The sequence below is a fragment of the Sinohyriopsis cumingii genome, chromosome 9 (genome assembly GCF_028554795.1).
Source record: "Sinohyriopsis cumingii isolate HCF-2022 chromosome 9, ASM2855479v2, whole genome shotgun sequence".
NCBI lineage: Eukaryota > Metazoa > Mollusca > Bivalvia > Unionida > Unionidae > Sinohyriopsis > Sinohyriopsis cumingii.
In genome coordinates this window covers 92,133,071-92,158,837 of record NC_142969.1, presented here as the reverse complement: position 1 = coordinate 92,158,837, position 25,767 = coordinate 92,133,071, and the positions used below count along the sequence as shown (strand labels likewise).

At 36.6% G+C, this 25,767-nt stretch overlaps 1 protein-coding gene across 1 annotated transcript in view; it reads right to left on the bottom strand.

Moving 5' to 3' along the window:
- The window catches only part of LOC149792241 (uncharacterized), a 53,069-nt gene extending 27,514 nt beyond the window's left edge, over positions 1 to 25,555 (bottom strand). Inside the window, exons 1-9 of the mRNA XM_089969548.1 lie at positions 25,486 to 25,555; positions 24,593 to 24,936; positions 22,952 to 23,087; positions 19,679 to 19,850; positions 19,416 to 19,504; positions 16,909 to 17,039; positions 9,530 to 9,687; positions 8,812 to 9,004; positions 6,983 to 7,225 (exon numbers count right to left, since the gene is read on the bottom strand). Coding sequence (XP_089825674.1) covers positions 6,983 to 7,225; positions 8,812 to 9,004; positions 9,530 to 9,687; positions 16,909 to 17,039; positions 19,416 to 19,504; positions 19,679 to 19,850; positions 22,952 to 23,087; positions 24,593 to 24,936; positions 25,486 to 25,531 — 1,512 coding nt within the window. The 5' untranslated portion in view covers positions 25,532 to 25,555. The remainder of the gene's footprint in view (positions 1 to 6,982; positions 7,226 to 8,811; positions 9,005 to 9,529; positions 9,688 to 16,908; positions 17,040 to 19,415; positions 19,505 to 19,678; positions 19,851 to 22,951; positions 23,088 to 24,592; positions 24,937 to 25,485) is intronic.
- Between the last annotated feature and the right edge of the window lie 212 nt (positions 25,556 to 25,767).

Below are 25,767 nucleotides of genomic sequence, written 5' to 3'. Positions count from 1 at the left end.
GATGTGCTTTTGTTCACAACTGTATTTGAAGATTTCCGTTGTATTGCCATGCAGGTCCATAATCTTGATCCTGCTTATTTTTTCAGTTTATAAATCTCTTGAATAGAGATGTGGAACAATATCACAGCAACAGCAACATCGGTCAGTTTTATTAGCCTGGCCTTAAGCACCCTGTTGAACATAACAGAAGCTATAATAAGTATGAGCAGGCCACTGATACGCTGTGTGATTGGTTGATTCCGTACCAGTGAAGTTCTATAAATCATATTGGAAGCACGTTTATAGAATGTACCAAACTCATGTCAAGCCTGAGAACTAAAATTAGTTAAAGTGTCAGAAGAGCCCATGTATGGCGTCCTCCATTGAACACAAGCCTCTGTAACGAGGCAACATTCGAGTTTTAAAAGGAATGTTCAAACTAATGAACACTACTGTGTTCGGTGAAACTATAGAGAATGTTTGGAAACGCCTTCGCGTCGATTTGTTTAGGAAGACATAAAGCAAGATAAGCACTGAGAGCTCATTGTGAATCCGGCATTTGAATCACGCAAAATAGTTGAATGTGGACTAAAGTTGACAAACCCGATTTAATGTGGGAGCATTTGTATTCGAGTTGTAGAAAGTACGAAAGAATGTACTTTTATGACACGGTCAGTCTAAGATACAGTGTCTGAGTTTCGAATGTGTGTGTGTCATTTGTTTGTTTTTTAACAAAGCTTTAACAATTTTTCAGTCATACAACTACGATGTCTGCATTGTAACAATTTATAGTGATGTCTAGCACTGGGGTATCATTCCGCAGACATGTCGCATGATGACCCATCCAGTCATATTATCCTGACACCAGGCCGACCAGTCCTAACATTAACCTCTTAATGCTGAGCGCCAAGCGAGGCAGCTGTGAGCACCATTTTTGTACGTCTTTGGTGAGGTTTGGCGGGGATCGAACCCACGACCTCCTGGATCCGAGGCGGACGCTCCAACCACTGAGCCACTTAGAATGGTATACAAGGAAGAAGAATTTCCTTGTCAGCGAATGTAACTACCAATGATATCTACGCTAACATGTGTGAAACGTTGCCGATAAACGAATAGGATAATGGCGAATATCACCCACTGGTCAGTAACTAACCACCAAATTGTTTCATTAAGTTCAAAGCTGCGTGCTCTAGTAACCCTATCGAAGAATTCGTGAGACTAAGCCTAAAAATATATTCAGCGGTGGTTTGTAACTAAACATGGACCGATCCAAGATATATTAGTCCCCAAAAGATCAATACCCAGCCAGGGCATTACAAATTTTCGATTTATAGTTCATTTTCTTTTGGGAATGTGTTTTGATCATCTTCACATCATAAAGGCACGCAATCCTGGCTCTTATTTAGTTATCATAGGAGTGTTTCATCGTAAGTGGGGTATGACAGGAATATGTTACATGATGTCCGTTTTGACGAATCAGATATAATAAGTGCCATCGGTGGTAATACTGTTAAAACATCCTTTTCTTATGCAGTTTCATATGCTTTGGAACAAACATGATCCTACACTACTATGCCTTCAGGAAATATTCTTGAAAGATACGGATAACATCACACTTAAAAACTACTCTCTATTTAACACCTACTTTCAAAATGTTGAAAGGGCGTCAGGAGGAGTTTCTGTTCTTGTGAACAAGAGAGTCCCTCATAGCGTCATCCCCTTAAACGGAAGTTTGCAAGCCATTGCTGTAAGCGTCACTCTTTATCGAGAGATTACCTTTTGTTCTATGTACATACCACCTAACACCAACCTAGCACCAATCGAATTAGACAATCTTGTTCAACAGCTTCCCGCGCCCATTGTTTAACTCGGGGATTTTAAAGCCCATAACATTTTATGGGGATCAAATCACATAAGAGATAGAGGCCAAAAAGTAGACGACTTCATCTGTAGACACGATTGGTTTCTATGTAACAACAAATCACCGACATATTTACACTCAGGAACGGGTACACGTGTATCGATCTGACAATTTATTCTCCTTCGCTGCTTTTGGACTATGAATGGAAGATCGCTGATGACCTTCACAGCAGTGATCACTTTCTAATCTCCCTTGAAAATAATAACTATAATTGAGGACGCATTTTCCACAATGGAATATAAAGAAGGCCGACTGGGCTAAGTTTGAAACACTCTGTAAAACAAAGCTGAATGAGGGTACAGTTTTCAACGTTAATCACCCTTTTCAGCAATTTACTTCTGTTTTAATCGAGATTGCAGAAGAATCCATTCCCAAATCATCACCGAACTGTAAAAGAACCCCAAAACATTGTGTCACTAAGGAATATAAGGAAAGCCACTAGACAACGCCGAGAAGGAAAGTAAAAATATAACAATCGTGCGAGGGCCAAAAATTTAAGTAACAACCTTATTCTCCGAGCCAAAGCTCGCCGCACAATCAAACAAAGTAAATGAGAATAGTGGAATAAAAGTTTCTTCTTTAAACTCTCGTTCCTCTGTTAAGAAAGTTTGGGACACTATCCGCAAAATAAACGGAAAGAGAAAACACAATTCTCTCCGACATCTGAAACTGAACAATAACAATTATTTCAAAACGTGACATAGTAAAAATTCTTGCTAAAGTTTCACTACATATTCCTCATCATCTAATTATTCCAAAGCCCTCCGAAGATTAAAAAATGAAAAAAAAGGTACGGTTAAAATTCACATCCAACAACTTGAAAAGTTATAACCAACTGTTCGATATTTTGGAGCTTATGAAGGCTTTAGATAAGGCACATGATACATCCGCTGGGCCTGACGAAATACAATACCAATTTTTAAAACACCTTCCAAAATCATCAAGAATTCTTTTGAAAATCTTTAATGATTTATGGATTACTGGTAATGTACCTAAGATTTGGATAGAAGCAATAGTACTAACGGTTGCCAAACAAGGTAAAGATAGCACACATCCTACCAACTATCGATCCGTTGAACCGAAAGGCTGTGTGTGCAAAACAATGGAATTAATGACCAATTATCGGCTTGTATGGTACTTGGAAACTAACAAGTTCATATCTCCTTTCCAAAGTGGCTTTCATTATGGCCGTAGTACCAATGCTCATCTGGTTAGACTGAGAAATCTTTTCGCGACGCATTGATCAAGAAAGAACATATATTAGCTGTTTTCTGTGATTTAGAGAAAGCCTTTGACACGACATGGAAGTACGGGAATGACCTGCACGACCTGAGTCTAAAAGGCCGTCTGCCCTCTTTGTTATCAAACGTTCTCTCAGACAGAGAATTCAAGGTACGATTAGGCTCCACTCTCTCACATCTGCACGAGGAAGAGATGGTTGTGCCCCAGGGCAGTATTTTATCTGTGACGCTTTTCAACATCAAAATCAATAGCATCACCAAGGTTTCGGCTCCTGGTGTTGATTGCCTGTTATACGTTGATGATTTATTAATATGTTATCGATCAAAGCACGTGCATACAATTGAAAGACAACTACAACAAAATATCAAGAAGATTCAAAATTGGGCCAGTACTAACGGTTTCAAATTCTCGAAATCAAAAACGGTATGTAGGCATTACTGTCAGTTTCGAAGACATCATGATGAACCTAAACTTAGGCTGAACGGAACGCCTATTACAGTTGTTGAGGAAACAAAGTTTTTAGGTATTACTCCACACCTAAAGAACTTGAAAGCTAAATGCTTAAAATCTCTCGATCTACTTAAAGTAGTAGCGCACACTGACTGGAGCGCTGATAGCAACGTCATCCTCAATTCATATAGAACGTTTATTCGCTCCAAACTGGACTATGGTTGCGTTGTTTATGGTTCAGCCAGAAAGTCATTTTTGAAAATGCTTGATCCAATTCATCGTCAAGGAAAACGACTTGCTCTGTGAGCATTTAAGACATCCTCGTTTGAAGGTCTTCTCGCTCAATCGAACGAACCACCTTATCACATCATAGATAAATTTTTCTGCACAGTATTCTCTCAAATTAAGATCTGGCCCTCTAAGCCCTGCTTTTTCGGCTGTTTTTCAATCAGATTCAAAACCTTGTAAGAAAATAAACCAAACGCCATACCTTCCTTGGCATTGAAATATCATCCAGCCTTGACAGTACCAAAAATGATCTTTCTAACATTCAGACTACTTAAACAACCAAAAGTACTTTTTACGCTACACGATGGAAAAAATCAGAGACATACCCTTTCATCTACTTTTGTGTAGGAAATGGATACGGATGGCAAGTCTGAATAGATTTGGATAAATTAAACAAAATGATAAAACAAAGAGAACAAACCAATTGGAGACATCCCAAAAAGCGAGTATACCTCTTCATCATTATAATCTCTAATAGCCAGAGACCAGTAAAACTATTACCCATACATTATGAACGCTTTCTAATAGTCCAGACACGGTTCGTTGTAAACGAAAACATTTAACATTGGATGTTCAGCGTAGTCATTTCATGATTCGAAAGAAATATTCTTAAAATGTCAGCCACCTTTGAATTTTTATAATGCTGAAAGGGACCGCAACAGTTGCAGCCCTACTATAACTGTTTGATGTTATGTATTAATGGTGGGTTTATAATACACACTATTGTTTCACAAACATGTAACCTACACTTCTTACCCGGCTTGGATAGTATGTAATAAATTTGGCAAATGTCAACTGATGTGTTATCATTGTGTGTGAATTGTAAAGTAAATGGGTTTGTTACAATATAAGGCTTTAGCATGGCACCTTTATCATTTTAGCCAAATAAAAGTTGATTTGCTGAACAAACTTTAAAACTCCAATTGAAGAACTAACTAAATTTTGTTTCTTAGAGACATTTAATTTTGTTAACTAATTTCTTCTAGCTCAAATTGGTTAATATACGTCATTGTCAGCATATTATGTCAACAGACCAGTCTGCTTCAACATTTTTACATGTGTCATTCGAAATTAATTAGTTACGTTTAACTATATCTAAACATGAAGACATGACAGTCTACTGTGCTACGGGTGCGAATACCCTTCTCGACACTAAGTAAGGAACTAAAACTGTTATCATTATCTAAAGAATATACAGAAACACACTCCGTTTCGTGTTTATACGTCTTCAAATGTTCAAATTCTAATAAATATTTCTTCATTTCTAACGTATTAAATAATCTAAATAGGCAATATCGAAGTCTATGAAGTATATTATTTTCTTTTGCATGTAGTTTTATTATTGTTGATAATAAAACTATATATATCTTCATATATAACTCATTTCTAATATCTCTCTTGTCATCTCTTAAATATACATTTCCTTTTAATCTTAGTACCTTATCTCTTTAATCAAAATTTGTATACAAATATCCCTGCATTGTTGAATTCATTTACAAGTCCGTGTTGAGTTTTAATACTGTATTTTAACGACCATGCAATTGGTTCGTGAAATATATTAATTTGCATTATGTTATTGCTGATAGGTAATTAGTAATGGCTTACATTTCTACAAGTCCTTAGAATAGTCCGGTTGTGATATATGTTTCTGCACAATGTTTTTGCGTGCATTTTCTAGCAGAAACCAGACACGAAAGCTGGCCATTATACTTTGTGATCTGTGAATTGTTTTCTTGGCAATATAGACTCGGATCTTTTTCTCATCCATTTAAAGAGCAGAAACGGTTTAAAATGTATGTTTTGAAGATTATCTGTCTTTTGTTGATTTTTTTATACTGAGGTGTGTGTTATATTCCAACTTAAAATTTGCTTACATGGAAACGTGCAAGGCATTTGATGTTTAAAACAGTAATTGGCATGGTACTAGTAGGAATAATAGCTAGTGGCCAGGCGTCCTATATGAGTCACTATCTTGACTATATTTACACATTGTTCGAATAGTACAGATAGCGAGGACGTTGATTAATTTCGTCTAGAGTCCGCATCCATCCCTGGAATATTTGTAATAGCCCAATAACTCTGTATCTCTTGTTTTTCTTCCTTTCTTCAAAAATTATGGATCAAACAAATATGAACACAATTTATATGCCACAAAAGGCACCTTAGGCATATTAAGCATGCCCGAACGTTAAGGAAATGAATATTTGTGTGTACATGTAGCTAGCAGCATCAATGTTTTTTGCGATAATTCGCTGCAAGCTTGTAAGCTAATTTTGTCACGATTTGTATTATAGTACCTCACAATCAGGAAACCACGTTTGTAATAATCTCAGGAGAGTTAAACGGGCACAGCACCTCCTCTGTTTTTGTTTCTTAAATGTTAATAAACTTGCAAAGGAAAGACACCGGAAACTAATCTATTATGAGATACCTATAATGATTCAGTTTTGCAGGTCATACTATCATACTTACAAACTTACAAATCATAATGATATGTACATAAATAAATCTAGCAAGACCGGATAAAAAATAGATAATCATACTTGTTACAGCAATTTATAGTGCTTAATAAATGCCAAGTAGTGATTCCATTGCAATGGCTTAAATACAAAGTACAGGCGGATCATAAAAATAACAGTATAAACTAAACCTTTTAAATATAATTGAGTCCAGACATTTAATCACGATGAAATCTGAGACAAATCATTTCAAGACAAGTCAGTCACTACTGTAGGTTAAAAAGGGTCAAGAGGGGAAAAAGATCAGAGATGGATACAACGGAACTTACAGATAAATCGTAAACGAGTAGAAACGGATAACACATGGAGGACGTTAAAGCTAATGCTACAACATATGACAAGGAATGATTCAAATCAAACATGCTAAGCGACAAGTAAATAAGCAGTTTAGTCAATTAGTCAGTCATGGGAAGGTGGACAGTTATAGAAGGCACGTAATAATAAATAAATAGACAGATTATGTAAGAAACTCTGATCTTTATTAATGTCAAGCCATCTGTATTTATTGTCAAAAAGTGGATTTCTGGATACACCCGTAATATGCCTTTCTATATAAAACGTATGAATTCATCGATGATTCCTATAAATGGTGCTTAAAAGGTGGCGCAGGTAGATCGTTATCCCGTCCGTAAATTGCACACAGTTTAACCTGACATGGACTCTCGTGCCACGCATATCGAACTCCTCGGATGTGTTGGCCGTGTCCGGTACAGGACGTAATGTCAAGTAAAATGGACGATGAAGTGTGTGAGGATATATTCACAGCAGACCATCCACTGTTAAGGGGACAAGTGTAGTTAGGGTCCGCATGATGTGTACAGCAGATCTTGATGCATAAAGGAAAATAATGAAGAAAAACCAACAACAGAATACAAGGCATTAGAACAATAAGTTCTCGACGATGTTTAGTCAAACTAAATAACATTGAATGTCCTGAAAAAAATTATAGTACAACAAGCAAATTATCTCTTAGACAACACCATTTAATAGGGAGTCATGAAATAAGATATTGCATGTGACATTCTAACATATTTCTTGCTTAGAAGACACACAACAGGTAAATAGATATTTAATGGATCAAGAAAATGTAGCTGCAGAAGTCACCGTGTTAATGGCTATTTTACGCTAACACTAAGGCACTATTTATCTCTGGAGGACGCAAGGCCCTTTGGATATGTTAACTCGACACATATTTTGCATACCTTCGTATACTTTGGCTGAATACCTAACGATTCAAGTCCACGTCGTTAAGTAACATTAGCTTCAGTATTCATTAACATATACCTTTGCCAATGAACATAATCTTTGGCGGTTTACTTATAGTAGTGTAGATAAAGTGCAATTGTTGTTGGCGACCCACTAAAATCATTTCGAATGCGTTAGAAATGATATAATATAATTTTATTGTATCAAGAATCTGCCTAAACATCTATATATACCCATTTTTTAATTTACGAGTCATTGGTCACATTTACGAATCGGTTTTCAAGCACAGAAAATTAAGCCACGCATATTTCATCATAAAAAACTGGTAAATGCAAAATTGCGTATGAAAAGCAGTGTATTACGTCTTAGTAGTGCGTCAATCGATGTGCATGTGAAATAGACCCTGTAATACTGTTCAAAACAAGACAAAATTTTCCCAAAACGGTTAATCGATTTGCTGAAGAACGTGAACCATTCGAAGAAGTTTATATTCGCAATGATTTAGCTAACAATTTATTAAATCTTCGCGAGTACATCGATACATTTAATTTTTCCCCATGGTCGAACTTGTCAAAATGGGGGCCGTAGTTATTAAAGGTTTTTCCTTAGCGTCTACATTTGGAAATATCAAAGTAATTTGATTCAGAAAACATACATTTAATTAGCAAGATAAATCTGCCTAAAGAAAGTGAATGTCATTATCTTTGGTTGGAAAGTATTGTTCTCGATGAGTATAGCGTTCGATGAGTATAGCGTTCGATGAGTAAAACATGTTTGAAGAGAAGATGTACTTTCCGAAGAAGTTTGCATTCGCAACTAAAGATCTATTGATTGTAATATTAATTTCTTTGTATGTAATGATCCAGTCCCCACAAGGAAAGTGAAATCTCTATACAACTAACATGCAAGACCAACGCGATGAGATCAGCTTAAAAGACTTATACAGTCTTCTCCAGAGGGTGTTTCCTGGTTATTTAATCTCGTCGCTAACGCTTTGCCCCTAAACAAAGTTGAAGAAATAGAAAAGTACAAAATAAAATATTTTCTGTTTATAATGTTAATATAGAGAAAAGACAATTAAAGTACTAATATTCAGGTAAAATAAACACAGCCTTTCTGATAATATTTAGCTCGACAAATATTTATGCAACCTTAACCTAGTCTTAATAGCTTGTGAGACAATTTCCTGGTGTGATTCCACATTACCTCAAATCCAGAGTTGCTCCGAACATCAATAGGACTTCGTCCTTGGTTGAATTCAATTGCTAGCGATGACCCCTGAACTTTGAATACGGAGGGATACGGTCCCTGGAAGTCTAAACCGTTTTCCCCATACGCAACGGCCCTTGCTGCTAGCACCAGCCTACTGGCTACATCTTCCTTGTCACGGGGATGAATCCTGAACAACAACATTGACATTATCAAGTATGTATATGTTGATAACTTGAAACAAAAGTTCTTCAGTAGTTGTAGCATTAAGGACTATGTATATTTGTACTGCCCATCCAATTATCTAATTAGAAACATTATGGCAGCATAATCTTCCCTATGAAATATCAAATCAGCTCAAGCTTTTCCCCATGTAATTTCCTTTTTGAACTTTCCGCTCTCGTTATGAACATGAGAGACAACTCAGCTTGTATCGAGCATGTAGAAAACAAAGCCAAACAATATTATCTATGGCGAAGTACCGAAATCAGTTAAAGTTGAACAGATGATTTACTCATCTCGTCAAAAGTGAGGGCATTTCCTTAAGAATATGTACCATAACTAATGCACTTTTTTACCTGTTAAGAGTTATAAAATTTTCCTGCAGGCGAACATTTGATTAAATGTAAAATCTAGGAAACAAAAAAGCTTTGGCATTAATTACCAATCAACAAAAGATGTGTCTACGACAAAATAATCAAAGCAGTATACGTGCATGTGATTAGGCGTGTCGAAATCCGGAAGGTCCATTGCAACAGACATGAAGACGTTTTGAAGCTGAACGTTGGGAACAAATCCATAGTTTGCCGTCTGTGCCCACCTTAAGTCTGGATACCCTCCTATTCTCTTGGTGTCGTTACTATTGCCTGCCAACTGCAAACCAGTGAAATGCACATCAAGTAAATATCAATGTAACTTTAGTAAAGAAACCTAGCCATATGAGCTAATTCGTACGAGCTCATACATTGCCTCAGTTTTCAGTTTCCTTCAAAATCATCTTTGTAGATTTGATAAATGAATCATTATTGTTTGACTTATTTAATCATTGATGAAAACTAGAATTACCTATGCTTTCTATGTTACAGCATTTCCACAGAGAATGAAAGTAAATTTGTTTTGAGAAAAAATGGCAAAGTTAACAAAGGATAATCTTAACTTTTCAAGATTTTACTCGCGGTTTAAAAACGTACAAGACCTTACCTAGCGTAAACAGTAACTAGAACTTCCAAGGACTGATGTGTGAATTAGTCAGTAATGATTCTGATATTTGTTCATATTCAAATGACCTAGAGTTCGCCTGAAACCAGACGCTGAATGAATTGCATGGACATAAATAAATAATGCTTATTGGTTCATCAGTCAAAGAGTGAAAATTATCCTTTACAATGTTTGGGATTTTCGACAACAAAAGACATTTACATTGACGCAGATATTTGCGCAGATATTAAAGGTGAGTACTGTTGATCCAAGAGCTAGAACTTGTGCACAAGAAACGGACTTCTAATGAACATTTAACAAAATTTATCATGGGCCCCGAGTGGCCGAGTGGTCTAAAGCGCTCACCGTTCCGGATCATTGCCATCTCACCTCTGTCTGCGTGGGTTCGAGTCCAAGGCTCGGCTAGCGTGGGTACGTGGGAAAGCCTGCCAGTAGCTTCTCGTGGGTCGGTGGTTCTTCCCTGGGTTTTCCAGGGTTCTTCCTCCACCAGTTATACTTGCCGCCATGTATAGCCTATCTTGTGCTGAAAAATGGCGTTAAACCCTAGAACAACAACAACAACAACAAAATTTATAAAACGCCGTTGGCCTTGCAGGATGATTAAACCTTGAATACGGCTGCAAGAATATAAAAAAGCAGTACTTGGTGATATAATACAATTGTAATATCATTTGACTAGCAGCTTTTAATACAATACAACTTTAACTGCTTTTACCCGAGTTTTTAAATTACCTTGACTTTAGTAGGGACTAGCCCCCCCCCGCGGGTCCGGGGTTGCAGAATTGGCCCGACGTGCCTCGCTACGTGTCGTAAAAGGCGACTAAGTAGAGGCAACCTGTTTGCCGCGGGTTGCGTCCCGTGTCGGGGGAGGAAAGGATCATGGTAGTTGAGCAGAGGCTTTCCATGCAATACACTACTTTGGCCTCTACTTCTCTTAGACGGGTGGTCGGGATGGGCCCGGTTCCGACAAATCGGCTGGTCACGCCGAGCCCTAGGAAGTCTTTATTTACTCTCTCACCTTCTTTATCTGTCTCCTTGTATCTCTCTTGATACCACCGTTGCCCCTATATTATATTCCTTTATCTTTCCCTTTTCCATGTCTTAGAAGACTTCCTAGAAGGCGGTGGCTTAACGGGTCAATCGGGGGGTAATTTTACCGACCTTAGAAATTGGCGACTTCAAGGTCAATCAAAGGTAATTTTATCAACTGAGTATGGCATCTGTGTATCCCTGGCAGTTGCAAAGTGTCCCCTTGTTGGGCTCCTTGGTGGGCGGGGAGCACGGGTGCTGAATTTTAATCTAGCCAAAATGGAAAATTCCAAACAAAATCAAAACAAGCGTACGAAACCTTTATCTGACTCTGATGACGAACCATGTAACGTGGAGTCATTCCCACGCTTCATGGTCATACAATCTAAAGATGCCACAAAATCGCTTGCTTCACTCTCTCCGTTTGTAATTGAGAAAACTATTACCGGATTGATTGGTACGCCAAAGAGCGTAAAAAAGATGAAATCGGGTTGCCTTCTTGTTGAGTGTGAGCGACGAGGTCAGTCAGAAAATATCAAGAAACTTAAAACTTTCTTTGATTTTCCAGTGACCTCATTCGCTCACACCACACTCAATACGTCCAAAGGCGTGATTCGCTGTCGTGACTTGGCTGGAGTCACCGACGCAGATATCATTCAAGGAATGAAAAGTGAAGGTGTCACTGCAGTCCGTCGAATACGTATCAAACGTAACAATAACCTGCAGGACACCAACACCATTGTACTCACCTTCAACAAACCAACTGTACCCAAAGTGGTCAAAGTTGGCTTCTTGCAAGTGCAGGTTGAGATTTACATTCCAAACCCCCTTCGATGCTATAAATGTCAAAAATACGGCCATCACGAAGATCGATGCTCAAAAAGCCAAATATGTGGCCGATGCGGAGACAGTTCTTATCAGGAATCTGATTGTAAAGCAACCCCGCATTGTGTCAACTGTGGAAAAGAGCACCACGCCAGTTCCAAGGATTGTGATACCTGGAAAATGGAGAAGGAAATACAGAGGGTAAAATATACATCCAACATATCCTATCCAGAAGCCAGAAAAATCGTTCAGGCCAAAATAGTCCATCCTGGCCCATCCTTTTCCACCGCAGTGAAAAACAATCCTAAAATAACGAAGGACGCTCAAACACAAACAGAAACACCCGATTCAACACCAAGCTCAAAAATCCCTCATTACCAAGCATAGAAAAACACTGCATCTACACAAACTACATTCAATATCCAACCACCGAAATCACCGAAAAGTCAAAAAAAGTCTCACGGAAACAGACAACAAAAGAGGTCAGATGACCCCATCAAACTCTATAACAGGTTTGGAGACTTAGAGGACATGGATGCAGAAGAATCTGCACCATGTCCTCAAGGTAGCTCCAGACCTAACAACAAAAAATTCACCCCCGTACTTCCTCCAGAGAAATAGCCAGATTGCCTCCGCGAAAGGTCTAACCTAGCTCCAGAATCTTCAATATAAATTTATAATGAAGAACACCATCATACAATGGAACTGTAGAGGACTTAAAGCCAACTACCATGATATTCTTTTGCTCTTAAATGAACATGGTCCTGCAGTACTATATCTTCAGGAAACATTTTTGAAAAATACAGATAACATCACACTTAAAAACTACTCCCTGTTTAACAACTATTCTCAAAATGCTGACAGGGCCTCAGGAGGAGTCTCTGTTATTGTGAACAACAGAGCCCCTCATAGCGTCATCCCTTTAAACACAAATTTACAAGCCATTGCTGTAAGCGTCACTCTTCATCGAGTGATTACATTTTGCTCTATTTACTTACCACCAAACACTAACCTAGTTCCAAACGAATTAGACACCCTTGTTCAACAACTTCCCGCGCCATTTATTTTCCTCGGGGATTTTAATGCCCATAACATTTTATGGGGATCAAATCATATAAATGACAGAGGTCACAAAGTTGAAGACTTTATTTCTAGACACGATCTGTGTCTATATAACACCAAAACACCTACATATTTACACCCAGGCACGGGTACATACACATGCATCGATTTGACAATTTGTTCTCCTTCGCTGCTTTTGGACTTTGAATGGAAGGTCGCTGATGACCTTCACAGCAGCGATCACTTCCCAATCCTCCTTGTAAATCTTAACTCTACAGTTGATGAAGTAATTCCACAATGGAATTTAAAGAAGGCCGACTGGGCCAAGTTTGAAACACTTTGTAAAACTCGGCTGAATGAGGATACAGTTTTCAATGTTGACGACTCCATTCAGCATTTTACATCTATTTTAATAGAGATTGCAGAAGAATCCGTTCCCAAGTCCTCGCCGTATTGTAAAAGAACCCAAAAACCTTGGGTCACTCAAGAATGTAAGGAAGCCATTAGACTACGCCGAGAAGCATTACAAAATTTAATAATCATCCGATGCCCGAAAACTTAAATATATATCGCATTGTCCGGGCCAAAGCTCGCCGCACAATCAAAGAAAGTAAAAGAGCATCATGGAAAAAATCTGTTTCTTCTTTAAACTCTCGTTCCTCTGTTAAGAAAGTTTGGGACACTATAAACAAAATAAACGGAAAGAGAAAACAAAACCCTCTCCGACATCTGACACTGAACAATAACAACTTTAGTTCAAAACGTGACATTGCAAATATTCTTGCTGACAGTTTCTCAAAAAATTCATCATCATCTAATTACTCAGAAGCCGTCCGAAAACTTAAAACTCAAAAAGAAAAGTCACGTTTAAAATTCACATCCAACAACTCGGAAAGTTATAATCAATTGTTCTCACTATCGGAGCTTAAGGAGGCTTTAGATAAGGCCCATGATACATCCGCTGGGCCTGACGAAATACATTACCAGTATTTGAAACACCTTCCAGAATCATCATTAACATCTCTTTTGAAACTCTTCAATCATTTATGGATTACTGGTAATGTACCAAAAATCTGGAAAGAAGCAACTGTAATACCAGTCCCCAAACCGGGTAAAGATAGCGAAGACCCCAACAGCTATCGACCAATTGCACTCACAAGCTGCATGTGCAAAACAATGGAACGAATGATCAATTCTCGGCTTGTCTGGTATTTGGAAACTAACAATTTAATATCTCCTTTCCAAAGTGGCTTTCGATATGACCGGAGCACCAATGATCATCTGGTTAGACTGGAAACATTTATTCGCGATGCATTTATTAAGAAAGAACATTTAGTAGCGGTTTTCTTTGATTTAGAAAAGGCCTTTGACACCACATGGAAGTACGGGATACTAAATGACCTGCACGATCTAGGTCTAAAAGGCCGTCTGCCCTCTTTCATATCCAACTTTCTCTCCGACAGAGAATTCAAAGTACGAGTGGGCTCTACCCTCTCAGATCTGCACGAGCATGAGATGGGTGTGCCCCAGGGCAGTATCTTATCTGTGACGCTCTTTAACATCAAAATTAATAGCATCACCAAGTGTTTGACTCCTGGTGTGGATTGTTCGTTATACGTTGATGATTTTCTAATATGTTATCGATCAAAGCACATGCATACAATTGAAAGACAACTGCAGCAAAGTATAAAAAAAATTCAAAATTGGGCCAATGCGAACGGTTTCAAATTCTCGAAATCAAAAACGGTATGCATGCATTTCTGTCAGTTACGAAAACATCACGATGAACCGAACATCACGCTGGATGGAACACCTATTCCAGTTGTTGAGGAAACAAACTTTTTAGGTGTAATCTTTGACAGAAAACTGACCTTTATTCCACACCTAAAGAACTTAAAAGCTAAATGCTTAAAAGCACTTAACCTACTTAAAGTAGTAGCGCACAATGACTGGGGTGCTGATAGAAAAGTCATCCTAAATTTATACGGAACGTTTATTCGCTCCAAACTGGACTATGGTTGTGTTGTGTATGGTTCTGCCAGAAAATCGTATCTTAAATTGCTTGATCCAATTCATCATCAGGGAATAAGACTGGCTCTGGGAGCATTTAAAACATCCCCGTGTGAAAGCCTGCTAGTTGAAGCGAACGAACCACCGTTATCGCATCGTAGAGAACTCCTTTACGCACAGTATGCTCTCAAATTAAAATCGAACCCTCTGAACCCTGCTTTTTCGGCTGTTTTTCAACCCAAATACAAAACCTTATATGAAAATAAACCAAACGCCATACCTTCCTTTGGCATTAGAATATCATCCAGCCTTGACAGCACACAAATTGATCTTTCTAAAATTCAGAAAACGTCCATCTCCGAAACACCACCCTGGCTACTTAAACAACCAAAAGTACTTTTTACGCTACACGGTGGAAAAAAATCGGAGACAAACCCTTCCGTCTTCCACAACTGTTATCAAGAACTTCTCACCGAATATAAAAACTATGCAAGAATTTATACCGACGTCTCGAAGGATGAGGAAAAGGCTGCTGCAGCCTTTGTTTGTGGAAATCGCACAACGCAAGTACGCTTACCAAGTGGGACATCAATGTTTTCAGCCGAAATCAGAGCAATAGACTTTGCTCTGCAACATATAGCAAGCAAAAGTATTTTGAACAGTATCATCTTCTCCGACTCTCTATCAGTACTTCAGTCACTACACAATAGAAATCTGGAGAATCCATTATTGAAAAACATACTCGTCAAAAATACCGAGCTGAGTGTCTCCCACGATATAATGTACTGTTGGTTACCTAGCCATATTGGTATTAAAGGTAACGAAAAAGCTGATCGCGCTGCTAAAATGGGCCTTACTCAAGGACCATCTGATTTTAAAATACCGTATACTGATTTTAAACCTTGTATCAGAAAGTTCTTTCGTCAGAAGTGGCACGCATCATGGAATGATGCTGTAAATAACAAACTTCATGCAATCAAGCCAACTCTAGGAGAATGGACTCTTTCCTACAGAATCATTCGTAGGGAGGAGATAGTCATTGCAAGAATCTGAATTGGTCATACTTGCATCACCCACTCCCACAAACTAAAAGGTGAAGACCCACCAGAGTGCGTTTCTTGCAATGAACCATTCACTGTCAAGCACTTTATGATAGAGTGTTTTGATCTGCAACCTACGCGCGATCGTTATTACATTGTGCATGACATGAAAGAACTTTTTGATACTGTAAACATCACTCGTATTATAGAGTTCCTGAAAGCCGTAAATATTTACTCAAAACTCTGACTTTTACGTTATCACCTTGTGCAATTTTATGCAATATATGTGCCGTCCCATTTTAACACCTTTTCATCCTTTTTCATTAACATAGAACATTTACATCTCCCGTTGATCGGGAAGCTTTATTTTGCACCGTTACCATCTTACCGTTTTTAATTTCAACCAGTTCTTCTTTTATATCTCTTTTCGATATAGAACCTTTATAATTTTTTAAAAAGTATACAATTTACATTTTGTTTGACGCTAAATAGCCTAACAGTGCTGATGCGCCGTTAAAAAATCAATCAATCAATCAATCAGTAGGGACTTGGATTGTGGGTAGGACTGCAATGATACGACAGATTACTTCATAGTTATGCGGTCCAAAAACGTGGTTATCCTTTCCAAAATGTTGGACTTAATTTCATACGCATTTATTTTCTAAATACTTATCCGATGCAAACAAGACAAGAATCTTAACATCCGAACCTTATATTTCATAGGCTATTAAATATAATCATTCGAGGAATAAAATACTTAATAATTGTTGTATTTTTGTATTTTTCTTTTTCTTTTCTTTTCTAATACCGAGATTTATGTGTTTTTCTTTTACTCCCTCTTTTACAAAGTGCAAAATCGGAGTAAAGGTAAGAATAATTTATTTTCCTGATGAAATTACTTCTAAGTTACCTGAACAAATCCAAAAGGGAACGCGCTATTTGTCTCCCCGTTCGAAGCGTTGTGGAATTTCTGCCGCCAGTCGGTTATCATGGCAGCAAATTGACAGGCGTACCTATCAGCATGGGCGGTATTGGACTCTCCTGTAAATGGGATATTGGTGCTTGGTCTAAGAATTAGTCCATCATTTAAAAAGTGCACTAAACATTACAATTTAAAGAGTGACCAGCACCAATCTGTTTTCTCGGCACGCATCACAATCGTTGTATCAAATATTAAAGTTACTACACTACGAAAAGTATATGCCAAAACATTTAAATTCAACGAACATAAGCAGTACAAATTATTTGTAGTGCTGAGCATTTGTGTCATTCGAAATATCATGTTTCATTTAAGCCGGAAAATCGTATGCAAAAGAGGCATTAGATCACTATGTCGTTGGCGCAGTTTAGAGAAATAAGTATAGTTTTTCTATATAGTTTATTTCATGTCTTTAGCCAAAATCTTCAATTAAATATTTAAAGGTCCAATCTAGATTTATGAAGTCTAGAACTGCTATATTATATCTGAGACAGTATTGCAATGTATGATCATGTAATAAACCTCGGGGCGCTAAAGCTGTAATATGATGGATGGGGAGGGTGGTTTTTATGTCATAAATTGGACATGTTGTTCATGTTAATGAATATATAACCTGCTGAAGAATGAATCTAAACATTGTAATGTATTAGAAATGTATAGATCGCGACTTACTTTGGTGTCTGTAATAAACCGTTTACGTTGTATATCAAGCGTGATTGCCAGTCATGTGGTAAATTGTCATCGAATTAAATACTTACAAAATCTTCTGGAATCATATTTTATATGAATTTGTCACACCCAGAAATATGTTTATCACACTTAAATTGTCACGCGAATCATCATGCAAATCATCATTTGAATAGCACTAAACTCGATGATTTCAACAGCTGACATCACGAAAATACATCTGCAGGCAAGATGGCCAACACTAGATCACACGACCAGTTCCAAACAGTAGATGTGTCAAGTTCACATTTTTAAAAAAATTAGATTTCACTTGTTGATTGTAAATGCTGGCCTTCTTTCATACAAGTTTAAGTAGGTTTTGAATATTTAATAGTGTTTTCTTCATTTGTATGTTGGTCAATATATTTTCAATGGTATCAGCGTTCATTGGTAGTTACGACTTCAAGTACGTTGACGTTTGACAAACACGGTATAATACGTAATGTTTATATATTTGCTAATGACAGAGCGTAAACGGACAAGTTATGATATTTAAATGGTATATGAACCCTCAGTTCGTGTCGCTGTTTGTATTGTGTATGTTCGGCATCATGAGACCTGTCCGGCGTCCCGGACAAGCAATGATTAGTTAAATTTACGACACATGACTATTTTCCGAAAAGTATAAATAGGAGCGAAATTCGGCAGATACCTTTCAATAATAGCGCCTCAATCAACATCTCTCCACCAAATACAAATCACTGTATTGAGGTAGGTATAATTGCAACTGTATTGGATGACATTAAAAAGCTCATATGTACTTACAAAAACAAGTCAAGTCAACGAATTTTAATTTTTTGTATTCTCAAAAAAGACCGGAATTATATATATATATATATATATATATATATATATATATATATATATATATATATATATACCAGTGGGTCGTCCATTTCTTGCTGAATGATTGCGTTAAGGTTATGAAGGCAACATATTATAGCATTTAGACCGTTTTATCACTTTAGGCTTGTAATGGCTGATTTTTAATGCAACTGGTGTAAAAAGAAATATATTTCTATATTGATCTATTCTGTAACACGTTTACAGAAAGCACAAGCAGCGTCCAAAATTGATAAAAATATTAGCTTCAGTATTATAAGTATATTCTTTCTAAATTTACAATAATATAGCATATGTTACACGTAATCAAACACATACATTCATGTTTTAGTCATATTTCTTGTATTAAGCATCGTATCAAAATTTCATAGTAAAAATAGAAAGGTGCTGACTTTTAGCATTCTTTAAATTTATTATTACATTTACACAAGTTAGCCCATACCCCCTCCCCCCATCTGTTACAATTAGAACTGATGTGTGATGGAAGTGCCAAGACAAGATCAACAATTAACATTTCTAAAATTTGGTCGTCGACGAAATGACTTCTCTGAGTACACATTTGTATGAGATAATCATCGAAATTATATAAATCTATTACTTATATGCTATATTATTGCAAATTTAGACACCAGTTGCATTAAAAATCATTAAAAATCAGCCATTACAAGCCTAAAGTGATAAAATGGCCTAACTACGTATTCATAATCTTACACAAAGGTACAGTTGTACTGATATAATTACTACATACGATTGATCAAAAGCTAAATGCTGACGAAAACATCTACGCCAGCTGTTAAAACTTTGAGAATTTACGTCACCCAAATTTGTCTTCCTCAATTTAAAAATAAACTAAAACATATTCCACTTACCTTGGTACCATATTGCTCCATAAATTGTCATCGGTAAGAATGGATTGACCATTGCGTTCCATAGCACACTTGGCAGATTGATGTTAGCCCTTGGAAGAAGAAAAAGAAAATATATGTGAATAAAGTAGAAACAGGAAATTGCGACCACCAATTAGCCTACTACCCAATCATCCAGCCGAGCGAAGACCAAACCCTCTAAGAATATAAGCAAAGAAGACACACCAGCAAGCAAACTATGTCGATGACGGTAAATCTTACTAAACCTGTTGACTCTGTGTCCAGTAGAGGTACATTTTGCCAGAGCTTCGTGAGAGGACCAGGCTTCTATCATTGTTCCTCCCCACGCTGACTCGATCAGTCCGATAGGCCAATGGATGTGTCTGTAAAGGTACTTGCCATACAACCAACACACAGCAGAGAAACCACCAAGAGTTTCTGCATTAAGAAAACAAATGTACAAAAGGCAATGATTGATTTAGTTTACTTTTGCATCAAATAAACACGCGACATACATTAATTTTGCAATGATAATTACATAGCAATTGTTACCCTGCTTGTGACTATCTTCCATTTCTAGACGCAAGCACATGTACATTTCAGTGCATTGTCAAAATTACTGATAAATACAGATGTTGGCAACGCCTACTTGTTGTCCTTGAACCACCATGAAATTCAATTTTCCGTTTTTGAAAAACCAGGTAATTAAGTGTCAGGTGAATTTGTACGTTAGTTTTAGAGATAATCAAGTATATGTCTTGATCATTATTTATCATTTTCAGTTAGCCTTCCAAATGTCAGAAAAAGATGATCTAACGCGCAAATTCTACTCAGTAAATTTAACAGCACACCTACAAGATTATTTTGGTTTGTCACTGAGAGTCAACTATTCGTGACGTGCATTGGATTGAAGTGCTTTCCCTTAGCCATTGTATACAATTATCGACAAAAAAAAAGACAAAGGGCTACTATTTAGAGTATTGGATTATCATTTTTATATGTGTTAGATACATATGCAAATTATAGCGTAGAAAACAATTCACCTTGAAATGTGGAAGTTTCGGAAACGCAAGACTCCAAGGTAAACCAACTCCAGTAAACTCTTAATGTTTTAGATTCCAAGGTAAACCAACTCCAGTAAACTCTTAATGTTTTAGACTCCAAGGTAAACCAACTCCAGGAAACTCTTAATGTTTTAGACTCCAAGGTAAACCAACTCCAGTAAACTCTTAATGTTTTAGACTCCAAGGTAAACCAACTCCAGTAAACTCTTAATGTTTTAGACTCCAAGGTAAACCAACTCCAGTAAACTCTTAATGTTTTAGACTCCAAGGTAAACCAACTCCAGTAAACTCTTAATGTTTTAGACTCCAAGGTAAACCAACTCCAGTAAACTCTTAATGTTTTAGACTCCAAGGTAAACCAACTCCAGTAAACTCTTAATGTTTTAGACTCCAAGGTAAACCAACTCCAGTAAACTCTTAATGTTTTAGACTCCAAGGTAAACCAGCTCCAGTAAACTCTTAATGTTTTAGACTCCAAGGTAAACCAACTCCAGTAAACTCTTAATGTTTTAGACTCCAAGGTAAACCAACTCCAGGAAACTCTTAATGTTTTAGACTCCAAGGTAAACCAACTCCAGTAAACTCTTAATGTTTTAGACTCCAAGGTAAACCAACTCCAGTAAACTCTTAATGTTTTAGACTCCAAGGTAAACCAACTTTAGTAAACTCTTAATGTTTTAGACTCCAAGGTAAACCAACTCCAGTAAACTCTTAATGTTTTAGACTCCAAGGTAAACCAACTCCAGTAAACTCTTAATGTTTTAGACTCCAAGGTAAACCAACTCCAGTAAACTCTTAATGTTTTAGACTCCAAGGTAAACCAACTCCAGGAAACTCTTAATGTTTTAGACTCCAAGGTAAACCAACTTTAGTAAACTCTTAATGTTTTAGACTCCAAGGTAAACCAACTCCAGTAAACTCTTAATGTTTTAGACTCCAAGGTAAACCAACTCCAGTAAACTCTTAATGTTTTAGATTAGTCTTATATTTTCAAGAAAAATGGCATTCAAGTTCCAGCAAACATGCTTAATATTGTTTTCGTTTCAAGTCTTACTTTCACGGCACTAGTAAATACGTCTTTATAAAACATATTCGTAAATTTAAAGCAAATACACCAATTATATATCTCATAAAAGACGCTAATATGATATTGGTACAAAATACACGTACCGGTAAAAGCAACACGTTTACTTGAGCGTTTAACATTATTGCACCTTCTTATTTTTATTTAACCACTAAGCCAGTCTCGCCTAGAGTATGGCGATGTGTTAACAGTTTTTTTGATGTACTACAATAATATTATCCAAACTGTCCTTGACTGAATTTACTATAATTCCAAAATAATGTTTTAGTCGAAGGATAGTATTGTGTTCTTTGTAATTCCAGTGAGTACTAATTCGAATAGACAAATCCAAACAAATTGAAAACTGAACACAACAATAACACTGGTTCTGCTTCAGGTATTAAAACAAGAGCAAATACATTTGTCACGTAAACAACAATGATTTAAAGCTAAGACACGATATTAGAGTCAGGATGTAGGTCAGCTACCTATCTGAAACACTCAAAGTTGTAAACAAGTTTAAGAATTTCAAAGTAAATTGACAATGTCCTAAACTCATATTTAGATATATATGTTAACATCTATTCAAATATTTAATATAAACTCATAGATAAATACTAGCTATAATATATGTTGTTTGCAAAAAAAATGTCACTAGTCAGGCATACGAATAACATCATTTTGGACTAAGTTCAATCACAAATTATAAATATACATAACATAATGATTGCGAAAGAACCTAACAAAACACACACACACACAACACACACACACACACACACACACACACATATATATATATATATATATATATATATATATATATATATATATATATATATATATATATATATATATATATATATATATATATATATATATATATATATATATATATATATATAAAGATATAACCAAATCTCTAGTGAACAATCTTTCATCAGATTAAAGATGCGTCTTGCATAGCCCAAAAATTATTCTATGTCTAATTAAAGTGGTACTTTGTTCAGTGTTGCCTTCAAGGGTATTGTCCATTGATCTTTTAATTCTTGTTTTTCAAGTTGTGTTTGTTGCAATGAATGTTGGATTTGATAATTGGCTATTTATACAATACAATATCCATTATATTATTGGTTCTTAGCCTGACGCCTAAAGGCAAATGAAGAATCAGAGCAAAAAGTAGATAAATAAATAAGAACATTTCCAAAGTAGTGGATCATTATTTTCAAGTCTAACATATGGCAATATATTCAAATTCAAAGCATGCCAGTACACTGAAGTCCACAACATTGCAGATAAGAACAGTTTTCTTGCAAACTTTGTGGTTTAGGTGACAGTATCAGTTAGTAGGGCCCTATTAAAGAAACTAGGATTGTAACGAAATGGGGAAAAAAACACAAACTTGATCTTACTTGAGCTTGGCAGGTACCAATTGGAGTCTTTTGACAAGTCTGTTAGCGATGTGTTCGATGCATTTAATGGTGCATGGAATATTCGAATCTCTGTATATGTCGCAGCCTCATTTAGTTCTTCTGTGTGGTTGAAGACCTAAATAATGCGACATTGTATTTAGTGCTGAGAGAGAGAGAGAGAGAGAGAGAGAGAGCACTAACAGACTTTTAAATACGAAGAAAATAGTATCATAGAGGCGATTATTGCCTTCACCCGGCGACCCCGCGTTGAAATTCCGTATCCCTGGGAAAACGTAATTCAAGTTCCCTTACTCTAGTTAAAACAACCTTAAATATTTTCTTGACCAGATTTAATGTTATATTAAGGCCTACCAATAATTTGCGTATGTTTTGTTCTGTGTATTTTTGTAGGATTCTTTACCAATATAACTACATATAGCAATCCGTTTCAAATGCTTGTGCGACCATGTGTGTAATTGACCTTTTATAAGTTAACTTAGTAACCATAGTGAAGGCCACAAGACAATTAGATCTTTCATGATAGCGTGTTTTAGAATCGTTAACTAGATATAATTATCACATTATATTTTGTACATTTTAAATTAAGTGTGTGACGTTTAATATATCAACACGTTAACAAGTCCGTTTAGGTCACTCGGATTCGTCCAACTAAGACCATGAAATCCTTGCGCTGTAATCTTTTTACCAACTGGCTGCGACCGTACGAATTTTTTTTTAACCTGCCTTCTTGAACTTGATTTTATAATTACTATGAAAATTTTGGAGGTCATTATATTATTAGAATCCATTGCCCAAGGGCAATAGGAAAAATATTACTTTTGTCAAAATATGACCGATCCATCCCACAGTGGTATAAATCTTTAAATGGCACCCCACCCCAAGACAAACATGGTTTGAATTTTAACCTTTAGGATTATATAAAAGGTGGTTTAGAGACAAACGTGGACAAATGCCGGAAGTCTGAACTGACAGAATGTGTTTCAACCAAAGCATTCTCTCAAATCAAATAATGTAAAATTCCGTCACAAGTACATTCTATCTGGAATTACTATACTAAGCAATCTCTTTATTGTAAATTGTCTGCGCTTTCTGCTTCCATTAATCATTCCTTCGCATGAATATTCATCAACTGTATTACTGCTTCCGTAGTAGAGTAACTGACTAACTTTGGGTTTCAGCAATATAAATATTATCATCCAAATCGATGTATATACTCATGTAACCTATATGGCGTCAAGAATACGACATCACACCGGAATTAACATGGGAATTCCAGTATTGATAATGACGCGCGCGCGGGTATGTGTGTGTGTATGAGTGTGTGTGTGTCTGTGTGTGAAATGTTTTGCTGAGTTGGAAAGACAGATGGTATTTGAATTTTAAATTGTAAATAAATCTACTCAAAATATATGATCACCTCAACATTGAGTTTTTTTATAGTTTCCAAAAGCAAAAATGAAATATGCAATGTATAAAAAATGGATACATTTCCACTTTTACATACCAGTATCTCGTATAATTAATGTTCAGTTTGTTCAATATACTGTGTGGTTAAGGAAACATTTAGATAATATACATAATTCAGGGCCAATCTGTGATTTGGTTTTTGGTTTGACTTACTTGGTTCATTGTAAATGCCATGTTGTCTTGGCCAGAACAGAACCATACATCGCCAAAAAGGACGTCAGTAAGCGTTGCCTTTCCTTCGCTTGAATATACCTGAATAACAAATGGTCCCTGGTATTGCTGAGCTGGAAGTCTAACCTTCCATATTCCCGAAGAGCCGCCATTTGGGTCTGCGATAACCGTTGTTGTGGTGACCTCTATGTTGTTAAGACTCACGTGGACGTTGTCCCCAATCTTGTGGGCGAAACCCCATAGCACAGCTCTATTCGGGGCTCCTTGAAGAACCATGTGGTTGCCGTAAGATCTGGCAAAAGATATACCAGATTCGGCATCCACGTCTAACCAACAACAAAGTTAAAATAGATTAAATATAAATAGATTGCAAATCTCCCAGTTTCGTTATTTGACATATAGTCTGTTTATTACAAATGATTTCCGATACTTTATGGATTCCTATCTTGAGTTCCACTTCAAAATATGAGTTAGAGAGCTTGAAACATGATATCTAATAATAATACATCCTCTGTTGTCTTATTTGTTCTTTTTCTAAGAGAAACCTTTAAGTTACACCATCTTCATGTCTTCTTCCCGTTTAGTTACTATAGAAATCTAAAATCAGACGAATTCATGACGATAACAGCAATAATCAAGAGCTAATGAATATCTGGCATTGATTCATACGTCATAAGGAGCTGTGGTATTCTATCATTTTAGTGAGCTTTCCACAGCAGAATTTGCAATGACACATATGATCAGAACGTTTTGCATTGTACCAAAGTATCATGACCGGATTGCTAAATACAGAATAAAGTTAGCGGTTGCCATATGATTGCCTAAGGTACCTATACACATACCGAGCTTTTAAAAAGGGAATGGTATTTAGTTACCTGTCTTGCAAACGTAAAAACATACGATCAGAATTATCCACGTCATGATCGTGTTGTCCAAACTATGATGTACAGGGTCTTGTTTCTGAACTTATCATAAACGAAGTACATGATTAGAGATAAGAATAGCTACCAGTGGTCTGATAAGTCAACACAAGCAAGGATTTAGCGTGCTCTTGTTGCATTCAATAACACGATGAATATATTAACATCCCTTACTTACTTAACCATTTGCAGAATTCAGGATAACTCCTGTGGACAAAACAAAGGTTTCCATTCAAT